This window comes from Pavona decussata, unplaced genomic scaffold, assembly GCF_977016875.1.
Source record: "Pavona decussata unplaced genomic scaffold, jaPavDecu1.1 SCAFFOLD_198, whole genome shotgun sequence".
Taxonomy (NCBI): Eukaryota; Metazoa; Cnidaria; class Anthozoa; order Scleractinia; family Agariciidae; genus Pavona; species Pavona decussata.
The window spans coordinates 1870633-1885725 of NW_028145606.1; the positions used below are offsets into that span (position 1 = coordinate 1870633).

The 15093-nt window shown below is 39.1% G+C and overlaps 2 protein-coding genes across 2 annotated transcripts; both read right to left on the reverse strand.

Annotated features, from left to right (window-relative positions):
* Positions 1-155: 155 nt before the first annotated feature.
* LOC146461508 (uncharacterized) lies at positions 156-9451 on the reverse strand. Its single transcript, XM_085086883.1, has 2 exons — positions 8683-9451; positions 156-2149 (listed from the first exon to the last, which is right to left on the reverse strand). Exons 1-2 carry the CDS (start codon positions 9253-9255, stop codon positions 1262-1264), a joined length of 1461 nt encoding a protein of 486 aa, XP_084943009.1. The 5' UTR covers positions 9256-9451; the 3' UTR covers positions 156-1261.
* Positions 9452-11813: 2362 nt separating this feature from the next.
* On the reverse strand, positions 11814-13537 carry LOC146461509 (uncharacterized protein KIAA1958 homolog). Its single transcript, XM_085086847.1, has one exon. It carries the CDS (start codon positions 13411-13413, stop codon positions 12148-12150), a length of 1266 nt encoding a protein of 421 aa, XP_084942973.1. The 5' UTR covers positions 13414-13537; the 3' UTR covers positions 11814-12147.
* Positions 13538-15093: the final 1556 nt, after the last annotated feature.

The following is a 15093-nucleotide window of genomic DNA, read 5'->3' on the forward strand; positions in this document are numbered from 1 at the left end:
CGTAAATGTTCCCGGCCCCAAAAACCCGACCCGATTTCAGACCGTAATTGTCAAAATCTATACCCTATTTCAGACCAAAACGGCTCAAAAACCATACCCTTTGGGGCGGCACATACCTATATACCTTATATAGGGGAGTACCCCCCCGGGCGTTGGTCACACAAGGACAATTTGCTGTCCCACCACATCAGCCGTCCTGTTGCGTAAACTCGCTAAAAAGGGTCTCCTATGTTTTTTGCTCAAATTCAAAGTGGACAAAACGGCATAAATTAAAGAGGCAGTGCCACCGATTTTTGGTGTACCTTTAAATAACGAAAATGTATATATTTGTATCGCTGGAAATGTTAAAATAATGGTTCAGTATTGTTAACAACAACCCTACGAGTATAGATAAGCTAGGATTTGTTATCTCTTGCTGCGGATGGCTTGGATGGAAATGGATTACAACTTTTTCAGTTATTCCTTGGTATATTGGACAAATTACTAAAACCTGATTTATAAACTTTTTTTCATTGGACAAATCACATAATATTTTACTCCCGGTGGTCTACGAATAATTTCATGTCAGAGAAAATGTTCTATGTTCAATATTTGAGTAGCTTTGGTGAGTGCCTCTTTAACAGGAGTATGGGATAAAACGAGAAACGCCATAAACGAGAAAAACGGGAGGAAAGGACAATGCTTTTGAATTTGTTGATCCGTTATATCTTCTTGCTTTTCTCTTTGGAAAAGAATTAGTATACATCAACGTAAGTTATACAAAAACAGTTATGTATAGTACACTTCCGTAAGCTTTGAAAATTTTGCTTTGATTGAAACGAAACAATATCGTGCAATTTCTATAAGAATAAAATAAAGAACTCGTCTAGTTAAAGTGTAAACTCCATTACCCTCCTCTTCAAACTCATCCTAACTTTCGACGGTTTAGAAGAAATTCTCCGTGAAGTCTTACATGCAAACGAATGTCATTGGACAGTACTTTTCTGTCATTTGTGGCGTATTTTTCCATTTTCCAGTATGTACTTATTGTGCCGTGGTTCTCCCTCTTGAAGACTACAAAAGAGTCGTATTTTATTATCTTAAAATTCACGGAAGGAGTTGAAATCGACGAAATTCAAAACATCAAAAGCGAGTTGTCTTACACTCAGTCCTGTTCTGCGCGCTCTCCCTGCAGTCGTCTCTTTGAAAGATCCTACATGTTCGCAACGGACTGTTTGCCGTCTAACTATTTCCGAGTGGATTTGGAGCGGACTAAGCCCGGTTAAAGTTTCTCCTCTTGAACAAATGTTAGCGATCGACTAGAAACTTCCGTCACCGTAAACTTCTTCCCTTGCCTTTTCATTTTATGAGATTCAATGATAATATCTGCTCTTCTGTCTTCATAATCCAAAATGGCTAAAATCGCTTTCATTTGCTCGTCAGCGTGAAAATCAATCATATAGTAGAAAAACGCATCTCGGAGAAATTTCATTTTAAGTTGAGTTTGAATCTCCTTTTGCGTCGGTTTGTGAGTCTTCGAGGTGCTCCCGACGGTTTGTCTTGTATCTATTGCACTGTTACCGGCCGCCTGATTATTTACTCTAAATTCCTCCAGTTGTTTTTCAGTCTCTTTCAGTTTGCGTTGTAACTCCACCAGTTCATGCATGGACGAACAACAAGGAACGATTTCGTCTGGATCACCGCTGTCTGGTGGATTTTCAAATTCACAAAGTTTTTCTTTGAGTTCTTGTATCTCTTCCCGTAATTTTGCTTTCTCGCTGTCCTCCTTTCTAGCTTTCTCTGCCCTTGATTCGTTTTCCGCCTCGAACTTTTTCCGTGTTTGTGTTTCCTTGTGAAGATCTTTGCGCGCTTTCTCGAGGTCTTGACGCAAGACGCTGTTTTCTTTGTCTCGTTCAAAGAGTAAACGTCTTGTGTCCTTTAAAGCTCTTTCCAGCTCACAAATCGTAGCTCTCAGCAACGAATTCGACGTCACAGAAACAGAATCTGAGATAAAATCCTTTATACTCTTTCGCTTAGTGACATTCTCATCCTTTTCTGAGTCATCGTCGAAGAAGTCAATCTCAAAATCTTCCAGGTTGAGCCTACCGTTGGCAACCTTGGCTCCCTGACTTTGTTTTGTAGAATCCTCCATCGAAGTCAACAAGAAATCCTCGGTGTTGAAATTGTAATCTGGTTAAACACATAAAATCACGTGTCGTAATTATGTTTTGAGGTTGAACAAAGAACAATAGACATGGACAAGTTCACTGCACGCGGTTAACCTAATACCGGAAATACCTGTTCTAAAGAAAGATGGCTGACAACGGTCACCCGTTTGTTCAACGCCATACTGTGCCGGTACTTCTGTTTGATACTTTCATTTCCCTTTCCTGCTCGTAAAAGGTTTCTTCGACCGCGCACGGTCACCTGAGTCGAGGCCTAGATCATAGTCTGCATCACCACTCAAAGTAGAGTCCAGGCCATATTCAATAGACCATTTCCGAGTTGCTTTTAACCTTATTATGAAAGCGAGGATAAGTGCAAAGTTTTTGTTATGAAAATTAGTTTTCATTCATATGCAAATATAACTAATTTTCAAATGAAGAGGTTTTGCACTTAGCCTCGCTTTCATAGTGAGGTTCACGGCAACTGGGAAATGGCCTATTGCACCAGGAGACTATGCTGTTTTCTAGTCTTTGACCAGCCTCGTTCTCAGATCAATTTACGCGGGAAAAACCCTGGGAACGAGGTTAAGTCTCTGACTTGTGCCTGGTTAATCTCGTACCCAGATCTCAGTCGGTTCGGTTGCCTGACCGTGGGAGATCTGGGTACGAGATAAGTGCCTGGTAAGGTACCATAGAGTCACCCTCATAACCCTAACCCTAACTCTAACCGTCCATACAGTCCCTCTTAACACACCATGAATCATATGCCTGTGTTTGCATTCAGCAGTCAGGATCCCATTAACTTTAAGTCAAAGGATAAATATTTCATCTTGAGAGGCATACATCCTTCCTCAAAGTGGAGGCCCCAGTTGATCAAAGAGGTGATAACTTCATGATCCAGTAGATAAATAGCTCCCTAGCAGATAAAACGTCCTCGAACGAATACATTTTATCAATACAATAAAATCTGCAATTCCACAGCGACAAACCGATGAGTGGTGCCGGATCACTTGTAGACCTGGATCAGAAAGATAAATACAAAATATTGACGGCAGACTGATCCCAAAAGCGGAGGTGACGAGCTTGATAGAATAAACAACAAAGGCTAGAATAAAAAAAAATATATTTGTTTAAAAACAAAATTGCCCAATATTTCGGTTTGCAATACAAACCTTCCAGTCGAGGGCTGAATGAAAAGAAAAGTGAGAAACATAAAAGGATCGTTACAAATAAAGATTTAAAATATAAAATGCGTGACAATGATTGGTTGACTGAAACTTGACCAAGATTCAACTTTCTTATCTAACACCGGTTTCGGTTCTTGAGCCTAAGACGTGCGTGAATATCGAAAAGAATTCTTACTCTAATCGCTTGTAAAGCGGCAAAAAAAAAAAGGTAGGAACTTTTTCATTCATCTGCGCTTTACTTTAACTTTTTTCAAACATAAATATCTTAAAATCGGAGACACCTATGACGCTCAATATACATTTAGAATGTTTTGCTATCAGGAAGGACCCTTTGACAGAAAAGACAAAGTGTCAAGTTTTATTTTGCCAGAGATATTGGTGAAAAATGCTGGAATAAACAAAATCACCCCGTAAAAATTGATTCATTATTTACTTTAAAACGCTCTTACAGATTTTTTTTCTAATTACGCCTACAAGTTATCTAGATTGAGTAGTTTAAGTTCCTAAAGTTTCGTCATAAAGTGTCTGACTAGATTTCGAGATAATCGACAATGTTTAAAATGAGAGGCTATGCGCTTCCGTTGCTATGGTAATAGCTGTTGCTTGGAAACCGATGAGAAAATTAACTTTGATCGTATGTTGAAATGATGATGTAGTATGAAGAAGATCGAAGTTTATCTTATATGCGAGAATGTAATTTCAAAACTTTCACCCTAAGTCCAAAGAACTGCCTCGAGCCTCCTTAACTTGAACATTACTCCAACCAATTTGGTTCTTGGACACTTCGCTTTTTCGTGAAGAAGTTGAATGACTTGAAATAATCGCAAAGTACGTTGAACATAAATAAAATTATGTATTTTTTAGTGATGTTTTCGTTGGCGTTCGCATCGGCATTGCTGCTTAATTAAGTAAGTTACCTACTAGAGTGACGTTACGGGTTCGTCAGACCAAAATGTCTGGGTGGAAATCCGCCAAAATAACGATGTTTTGATCAACTCATTTACAATGGAAAACATTACTTTTCAAGTAGCACGGGCCGATAGCTATAGATAGTTATGATTCAGCCAACTAGAGCCAGTCACAGTTTGTGTTTACCACAGAAGTCTTTGGAACGGAATGATAAGTAAAAGCAAGGAAATCAAGTCACGTGAAAACAAGGCAACAATACATGACTTCGGTTCCAAAGTTTAATACGTCTCACTCTATTAATTTATTAATATTTTTTATTATATCTCTCAGTAAGTACGCGTGGTGTGATTGGTGGATTTTGCGGGCCAGATTTCAGTGTACGGCCCGCTAAATTAGAATAAAGTTATTCCTTTCCCGCATCCCGATTAGTCTTAGAGATATAACAAATATCTTACTAATTAACCTTGTTTTCTTGGTCCGTAATGTAAGTTACGGATCCTCGTCTCCTTCAGTTGATGTATGGTGCTTCGCATTTGGGCCACAAATCAACTTGAAGAAAACTCGCTTCGTAATTTACAGTACGCACCTAGAAAATGAAGTTAGTAAGAGGTATGTAATCCAGAGGCTCCTTCGACACGCGACAAACTCGCGTTGGCAAATTTGGCCCGTGTGAACGGGTTAGACTAGAACAGCTGACAAACATGTGGTCTAATTAACTATGGCGACAAATAAAACCAGTGTCAGACTTAGTACTGCAGGAAAGTGGCGGCCAGCTCTCGAACGCCCGGCTAGCTTATCTTCATTAAAGTAATATCTTGGCGGTTCGACTCTACGGGCACATAGATCCTTCACTAAGAACTTACTTAGTTTTTTTATGATCGGTGCCTATTTTTATTACTGTGCATATGTTCTGCGCATCTCTAGATACTCGGCTTTCCTATATGGGTGGTGTCTACTAATACAGGGATATTTTACAGGCTGGGATAGTCTACTAATACAGGGAAAGCAGAACTTGGCAAGTGCTCTTGGTATCCAAATAGCTGGGGGAAACCATGATTTTTTTTAGAAATAACGCTTCAATTTGGAGAAAAAAAAACGCCATACATTGCTTTGTATTTTACTAATTTTTTGAATAATTGTTGCTTAATTATGCCCCGCTACCCCTAATTTTCTTTCTGGATTTCAGTGGCCCCTACAAAGATCTGCTTTTCCCGCATAGTCATAAACAGTGTGGAAATACTTCTGCATTATGAGGCACCGTCCTTAATTGACCTTTTTATGGCTGAAAACTAAACTATCCTAAACATTGCTACTTCTTTATATGTTGTGAAAGCTTTCGAACTTCAGGCAACTTGCTTTTTAGTTGTTTTGAACAGCAAATGATGTGCGAAAGTCGTACGTTCTTCGAACGTTTTAAAAGTTCCATGCGTATCGTTTATGAAAACTCTCGCAAAAGTTATTCGGGCCTCACCCTGAAATGTTGGGAACTTTATCAAGAAATACATTGGTCTAGTATGGATAAAAAAAAATCGATTAAAAATAATTTAAAAGGTAACCATCGGACACGAATTCGAAAACGTTGCGGGAGTTTTTGAAAAACGGACCACAGTTAGATTGAAACGTTGTCTCTTGTGATCCAAAATCATTTTGTAGCATTTCGAAGCCTTTTGAAAGGCGACCTGCACCGTTTGCAACGTCTTGCATTATTGGTCGAGAGAACAAAAGAACGAACCGAAAAACAATATATGAGCCTAGACACAAAAACAGCAGTGGAGCTGCAGGTTTTCAGGGTCCAGTGAAAATAGAGCTACTGATTTTAAAGGCATATACAGTCGGACCTCTATTAAGCGGCCACCTATTAAGCGGCCACCCTCCATTAAGCGGCCACTTTCCAAAGTCCCGAATTATTATTTTGTCAGTAAAGTGCTGTATTCGATACCTCTATTCAACGGCCAACCTCTACTAAGCGGCCAGTTTTCAAAGTCCCCAGGGTGGCCGCTTAATAGAGGTCCGACTGTAGTTGAATCTGTTGGGATAATTTAGCTGGAAATTTAAGTTGCGGAGGTTTCAGAGAACGGAATCGTATTTTCAAAATTGGACGAGATGTTTGTCGGCTAGGAGAATACTAACTGGAAGAGGAATTAGTTCTCTGCTTTTATGTAATTTTAGGAGAAATTTTGCAGAAGAAAAACTGTAGTGTCTAAATTAACAACCACAGCTGGATTCTCAAACGATTTTTGCTCTCCGTAATAGATATTCAAAGGAACTGAGTGCATGTGTGTAACTGAAGGAAAAACACAAGTAGTCTATTTCCAGCCTTTCGGTGTACCGCGGAAGATGCGGAGGAGTGGGCGAGAGGGAAAACATCCCCCCCCCCCCCCCCCCACACCCCCACCGCCTTTTCCGTTGCTCTCCCACACTCCTTTGCGCCTCACGCGGTACACCGAGAGCCTGGAACAGGCTGTAAAACAACAAGTAGGGTCTTTGGAAGGCATTAATCGATCGCCTCAGGAATTCGGATTTTTTTTGCGAACTAAATCTAAACTTTTCTTCAACAAAATTTGTGCTCGAACTTTTGTAACACTGGAAAACTAATTCTTTTCGTTTTCGAAGGGGCAAATGTGTTGGTAAAAACTCACAAAAATGTCAGCTATCTGATTTTCGTAAAACCAACAACAGCTCATGAATTCGGGGAATAAAGTTCCGTTTCGTTACTTAAATTTCCAGCTAAACCATCTGAACAATTGAAATTGTTTTAGCTTAAACAAATATGTCTCAAGAAGGCCATCAAACGATCTGAGGAGACAGGGGACAACTTTTAAAGTATTTTCTGTAAATGTCCCCGTTGAGTGCTCCTGTTTAAGAATGAGAAGAAAAATTTTAATAAAATAAACATTTTATCCCTGATCCCTGTTTCAATAGTTTTTTTTTTTAACTACGACGTGTATCCAGTGAGAAAACTATAATCTGTTGCTACATATAAGCAATAAACATTGCCAGGGTCGAGTTCTGCACAGACAAAATGTCCAAACCTTTCACCGTTTTCCCTTGCATTGGCAAAACATCACGCGCTCGATCACCGGTCGGGTTGTTTTATCAACAAATTTACATAATAGCCCAATTTGTGCTGTTTTCTTTGTCGACTGTTGACGTTTTGCTCTATATTTATTTGTGGTGGATAAATAACCTGTATTTGTTTTGTTTATCAACGCAGTTAGTTATTGTTGTCTCATAAGATAATATTAATAAGGATGAATACAGTCAACTTTTCTTTGACATATCCGTAGGTTATGCTTTCCGGCAATTATCACTATTGAGATACTGATTTCTTTGCATCTATGTATTTCTCAAACTGATATTAATATCAAACATGTACCCACAAAGTTCTTATATTAATATTTATTAATCTGTTGCTAACAATCGAATATATTTCATGTCAATAACACGCAATGGCTTGACTATTAAAACACTTGTTATATTATTCGTTGCTTTAAAAGATTTCCATTAATGGAGAACTTTACCAATAATATCTTTGCACCTATCAGGCAATATTCACTGAAATGAAATATCATACCAGTCATGTTCTTACAACTATCGCTGACTTAACTGGACAATAGACACCATATTTCTCTTACACTGCCTTTTATTCAGGTGCCGCGTTTTGCATAGACTTATGCAATGGCCTTTTGTGATACCCGTTTCAAATTATATATGTATATAAATCTCAAAATTTTTCTTTCAACAATTTAGCTTTTTATAATTTAATCGGCAGGTATACCTTTTGGTCCCCCGGGGAACTAATGGCTGCGGAAAAATAGGTTCAAATTTTGCTTTGCGAGATAATGTTTTAAAACAAATTGCATGTCATGATCAGAAAATGATCAAAAAAAGTAGATTGAAATGTAAGTTGATTATGGTGTATGAATTATACGTCGCTCTCAAGATTTCGTCGACATACGGTCTGATGTAGGAATAAATTTCAATGACTACAGCTTCAGGACTGTGCGGTAGTGAAATAGGAAAGAACTGTATTATATTTGTGGTATTATGATGCTATAATTATAAATAGCAACTTATCGTTATAACCACAACTTGTCTCGGCAGGTGGCGGGAAAATGCACCCTCTGACACCTTTTCCCGCCAAAATCACCTGAATCGCTGGGAGGTCACAATTTTCGTTCGACTTGCAACAGCCGGCGTGTACAAACACCATTTGAGTTCAAACTTCAAACCCCTTTACAATGAAGCTTAATAAAAGTGTCCTATGTTCTTCGATGTTTCTTATTGAATTTTTCAAGCGATAAATATGAAACATGTAATGTGTTTTTTCCCAATATATTATGTCACGGGATATTTTCATGCCCGTTGATTCTTTGTCTCGAGTTGAACACCAGTCAACTTATCGTACAAGGACTATCTCGATGCGCCACTCCAACTCGAACTTTGCTGCGTTCTAAGGTTTTAAACGCCCTCTTTAGGTTACTGTACTTTTGCTCCGTAACTTGCAGTTTCTTCTTCAATTCCACCATCTCCTTCATGGCCCCACACAGAGACCCGCAATAACAAGTTTGGCCGGCCACGTTTCCTTCGTCTCCAGCGTTTTCTTTCATCAACATGCTGTCTCTTTCAGCCTTGTACATTGAGATATCTTGTTGAAGTTGTTGAACAATCTTCTCTAAATCAATCACACGCTTCTGAGAGCTCTTTACCTCTTCTTCCAACGTAACACTCACATTACTATCACGATCTCCACGGCTTAGTCCGAGATCATTTCTCAAAGTGTTTATTTCGTTATCTCGCTGGGAGAGCAACCTCGTAGATTCCCGCAAAGCAGATTCTAGTTGACTGATAGTCTCTCGTAGAAGAGACTCCACTTCCGGGGCATTTCCGCATTTGTAGTTAAACTCCTCGAAGATATTCTTCTCACAGGATTCCAATCCTTCGCCCATTTCTCGTTCACCAATCGCTAGCCGAGTAACGCTCGCCGTTTTTGATTTCCCCCCTCCCTCCGTCATTTCAAACCGACTGCCCTCGCTTACGCGCTCGGCCCAAATTCTGATGTGTTCTCAGTTCCAAAGGGAATTAAATTAACCACAAATTACGGACGCTTGTTTCACATCGCATTACAAGGACGAGTTCGAATTAGCTTGCTTCGGCGATAACACAACATGTACAATGGATAACAAAACATAAAGGATTCGTTTATGAATAGGGACACACGTCGAGTCGATGAATTAATCACGGCGTTCATTCTACCATGACGTGCTTGCTACGGCATGCTCGATCGAGCAGAAACACTTAGCAAAAAGCGATTTTAGTATAATCAACATCTGGAAACACGAACAAGAAAACAAAGCTACATTTCCTTTACACTCTAACAGAAGGCCGAGATAACATCTTTCTCCAACTTACAAAATCAGATTTTTTTTTTGGAAAGTTAATTACAAAATAAACAACATCTCTAAAAATTGCTGCCCAATAGCGGCGGAGACACGAGCACAGCCGCTAGCATTGAAATAGCCGGAGGTCGAACAATAATATTGTTTAATATCAATCGTGATTAATTTTTCTTTATCAGGTCGTTAATACGCGAGTAGAGCACTTTCTTGTATGCTAATCGATTGCAGTATTCGTAAGAAAACGCCCGAGGTAATTTGAATGGCCCAGTACAGACATAACCGTTTCAGTTTGAAAATTTCATGAAGAAATAAACGACGCTATTAAAAATTGCTTCATTGGCCTTGAATGGTCCAGCTTCAGTTAGGATGGTTTCGTAGAGATTTCTTGTCCTGGACTTAACGGTGGGGGAAGGGGGTGGGGTTAAACTAGTTATGATCAATTAGAAATGAGGTACGTTGCCTATTCAAAAAAGGGGATATTATATGGAGCTGCCGATTTAACGTAGATTTTTTCAAAACAGATACACTCTGGTTTTTTTTAAAAGAACATTTTTTTATGAGATCGTCGAGGCTGAGATTAACCAAAATTTTAAGAACGTATTAAGGATTTAAGGACATTCCTCAGGCTGAGAGTCGATTAAGAACGTTTTTATTTTGCTAATCTGTATGTAAGATCAAGGTAACAAATGTAAATTAACCAATATACTTAAGGGTATGTTTTGTATAACATTAACAATGGTGACACACATCTCAGTTTGTCATAATCAGCAGTTCTTGATACCATATCTCAACAGGCAATGCACTTTGATAGGTTTCCTGGTCACGTCCGCATTGATTTACCGAAATACATGTAGTGACGGTATACCATGTAATTTAAGAGCATCATAAGAATGTTTTCAGCCTCAAATCGCCAAAAAAATATAAGAACGTTCAGCCTCAGCTCCAAAATTAGACGATCTTATAAAAAAAAGCAGAGTGTAAAAAGCTTGCAATTGCTGCGACAAATTTCTTCGTTAAAAGTTGCCCCCGCGCTGCTTCATGATAACAACTTTAAATAACTCAACACTGTTGCGTTAAAAATCATTCCGCGTATCAACACAGTTAATATAACTGAAGTCTGCAGCTAAAGGATGCCAATATTGAGCTCGCTCATTCCACATGCTTCTAGCTATAGACCCCGCTACAGAGGAAAACAGACAAACAAACAAATTAATGAATTTTTGTTACAAACTCCGTTACTATGATAAAAGCACAAATGTTAGTTGCCAGTATACTGACTCGAAATGATCTCAAAATCATCGAATCGTATACTGGAGGATTATATCTACCGCTAATTTCTCCCTATAAGCAGTTAGAGCCCCAGAATTGCGAATTGTATTAACAATGTGATATTGCGATTTATATGTGTCAATAGATTCCGTAAACAAGCGAACGGCGACATTGAAATTAAATAACACTGAGTATTTCGTTTAATCATTACGATTTGTTGCTTAAGTAGAGATCACCTCCTCTTCAGCATCTTCCCGTTTTTTCAAGGAAGATCTAACGGATCTCTGCTTGCAAGGCAACAACGGGCAAACATTGACAAGTTGTCACAAACTCTTTTACTTCCAATATATAAAATAATTTTTAACAGCATGCAACTGATTAAAGCACCCTTCAATCGCTTCCGTTTTGAAAAGTCACAACTTAGAATTTCACCCAAAGTCTTAAACATTTTACGGTACCATACTATAGGTACCACAGGAAAGTTTTCACAGTATCATTAATCATCCTTTAGTAGTTCGCCACTGACAGAAGTAGAAGTTAGAACCGCCTCAGTGAACAGTTCCTTCAACAGCAACACAAGCTAGCTTTATTAATAGACTCTTTTTTAAATACACTTCTACTTTTTAACTAATAATGTTAAACATGTAAATATAGGTATGTATTTATACTTGTATATTCAATAAAGATTCAAGACAGGCTGACGTACTCTTCACTAGCTATAATCTAATAGTAATAATGACGATGATGACGGATGATAATCATGATAACAATGGTGATGATGATGATGATGATGATAATGATGATGTAGCCATGTACAATAATAAGCAATTATTGGATGAGGTTGAGCATGATAGCGAGAATTATCAAGGCCGAGGTTTGTGTTATCTGCCGAAGCCGAAGGCTGAGGCGGATAACACAAACCAAGGCCTTGATAATTTCGCTATCATGCGAAAACCGAATCCAATAATTGTTTTATTATACAATTATAAATGTACAAGCGTTGAGACATTTCACAGAACAACAACAAAGTAAGCCACGCAATGACACGTTTCAGTGTAAACATCTTTATTAATGACAGCCGTGAATAACGTGTAAAGCGGAATTCAAAAGGTTTACAGAAAAGATTTAAGCTTAAAACATCTGAAAACGTTTCAGGAAAAACTGAATCGAACTGAAACTTTTGAACAAAATTCTAAAGTTAAGTTGTACGGTCTTATGAAAAATGTTCCCGATTTGCGTTTAATGAATGTTGACATTACAGTTGAAGAAATTAAAATTTTTCGTTATCTCTGAATGAGAGTTCTGTACAATAAATTCCTCTTGAGAAAGGCTAATAACAGGAGATAACTGGTGCGGATTAATAGCCACTTCCTCACCTCTCACCTCGCACTCTGTCGTAAGGGTTTCCGACATTTTTCTCTTGGTTGAAATGCCAGTCCTGCTATAGCTCCGAATGCTGGATTCATTTCTGTGCCCGCTCACCGCCATGATATGCCTTGCTTCGAACCCGGACTTGTCCAGGATTGTAACCGCCGTTGCCCTGATCGAGTGATTGGTGTAACACTTTGAAAGTTTGGCTTCTCGAGAGATCCTTTTCATTTTTTCACCGAGCAAACGCTCTCCGACAACCATGTTATCGTACCATACTTGATCAGATATGCTGGCGTTTTTCTTCGGCCGCTGAAACAAAAATTCGTTTGAGGGATTCAGGTGCTGTATGTACCGTTCAAATGAAGCCACAGGACAGTGTGGTCCTGGTTTCTCGAACATCACGCCTCCTTCAAATCCTTCATCATTTTCTCGTCGGTTCTTTGTGAGTTCATCTGTTGTTTTGCACACATATTTTGCACCTTTGCCATCCGTGCTGAATGAAAAATCAGCTTTTTTGAGTTCACGAAGATTTTGCCTTCCTCGGCGACAAAAGTACAACATAACCTCGAAAAAAACTTTGTTTTGAAGCGTTTCCGGGCTGTTTTGGTTAAAAACATCGCTTTCGTACAGCTTTTTAAGATCTTCTTCGGAGATCGGTGGCGTGTGTTCGACTTTGGCGAGCCCTTGTCGTTTTAGTTCAACGCACTTGGCGCCAAAAACTTTGTTTGCCTCGGCAAATGCTGGATCGTTTATTATATCGAAGCCAAGAGTCGCCTTGAAGTGTCTGCCCAGTCCAAATCTCAGGCTGTTGAGAGTGCTTTTGGAATAAGAAGTTCCATCGACTTTTCTAGCTTCGGCATAAAATAGTTTGAGAACGTTACTGATGCCATCTTTGGTTTGCGGTTCGGGAACTTTCTTCTCCTTCAAATACTGCTGTAAAACTCTAAGAGCTGTCTTGGTAGCTCGTTTGGTGTTCTTTGCGTCCTTGTCGTCAACAAGGCGTCCTAAATCCGCTTCTGAGACTGACGCGAATCTTGGAGCGGACTCCGCCATGACAATCTTGCTCAAACCGCCGGCTAGCTTGTCAGGTGACGAAAACCATTGTCTGCAAAAACGCGTCATACCTACATGCATAAACGCCAGTGTCTGTAGATGTGACGCGATGACACAGCGCCATCTAGAATTAGCGGGGTGCTTTTAGCCAATCAAAATTGAGATAGCATCAGCATTGTATAATATTAATATTAGCATGCAGATATCGCTTTTAGGAAAGAGACTGTCTTCATTCGCGTAGACAGTTTTGCTTAATCGTACGCCTTCCAATTTTCGAATTTCGCCGTTTCACTCACTGATTACATTTACGTAGCCGCAGAACTACTTACAATCAGTGACTAATTATCGGAGAAAAGGGGTCGATTAATTTATAATCATAATCGATAATCTTGTATTTCTACGAGTTTAAGCTCAAAATCCCCATCGTAAAAAATCCAATATCCAACCAATTTGTTTTGTTCAATGTTCATGATTCAGGGGCACCCAACGACTAAATCTTCCTAAATACGTCAGAAGTGCCTAAAACGGATTTCTGTATGCTTAAGAAGCCTGTTTGGTTAATTTGGAGCTGCCCGGCCTAAAAAATATTTATGTGTTCGGATATGTAAGGGGAACTTTGGTCGTGTCGAAAGTTTGAGGGGGCTTTTTTGTCTCATCCGAAAGTTTTAGCTATCCTGATGGATCTTGTCGAAAGTTCGAGGACACGTAGTAGCCGTAGTTTCATGAGAAAATTTTAGGGGACGTTTTTGGCTGTACCTGTGGCTACGAAAATTAAGAGAAATCTTAGGGAATTAAAGGCTCATCCGAATATTATAGGCGTATAACCTATTCATCCAAAAACGTTAGGGGATAAAATTATACGCTCTGTCAGACCTAAGTAATGTAAATTCCTGATGATACCTCAATTCCTCACCGAAAATTTTAGCAGCTTTTGGAATAGTTACGACGGACGAAAATTTTAGCGGACGAAAACACCATCCCAAAATCATGTGAGTTATCAAACGAGAGTACATCATTTCCGAAAATTCTAGGGAAACTTGATGGTTTTCAAAAAAACCTTGAAAAGTCTAGGGGATCACCAGGCGAAAACTTTCGAAATTTTTAGGGGACCCTCTATCCGAACAGATATTTTACCGAAATGTTCCGACGGGTGCTCCTAATTATTGGGATCACCGACTTTGCCAAAGTATTCCATTGATCGCTGGTCCGTGTAACTTCGTCTCGTTTTCAAGCGATCGATTACGTTATCGTTCACAAAAAATTTGCAAATGGGATCCAATGATGCATACACTGATTATTTCTCTGTATTTAGAGTTTGTTTTATAATTTAGTTCGTGCTTGTCTTTTTTCCTTTTGTCGTGTGTTCCGCGCTTCGTGACTTGAAATCACCTCTGTAACAAGTACGGTTTAGTTCTCTGATAAAAAAATTCGTCCCCTCCCTGCTGTGGCCCTTCTAAGATGTGGCAAAAACAGGTCGTTAGTAAACCTGGTTAATTATCATGTTACTCATGGCCAATTTCTCCCAGCAGTCGTCACCGTACAAGCTAATGTCTAGGTTATCTGTTTCGTTTACGTAAGACGATTTGGATCACCGACTTTGCAGCTAATTTTACATTTTTTCGCTCACCCGTGTAACTTTTGTCATGTTGTTAAGCCATTACGTTAGTGCTGGCAAAATTTTACAAATGGAACCCAACGATGCATGCACATATTAAGCGACTTTATTTTAGGCGTGGTTTCCACGCTCGGTGACTTGGTATT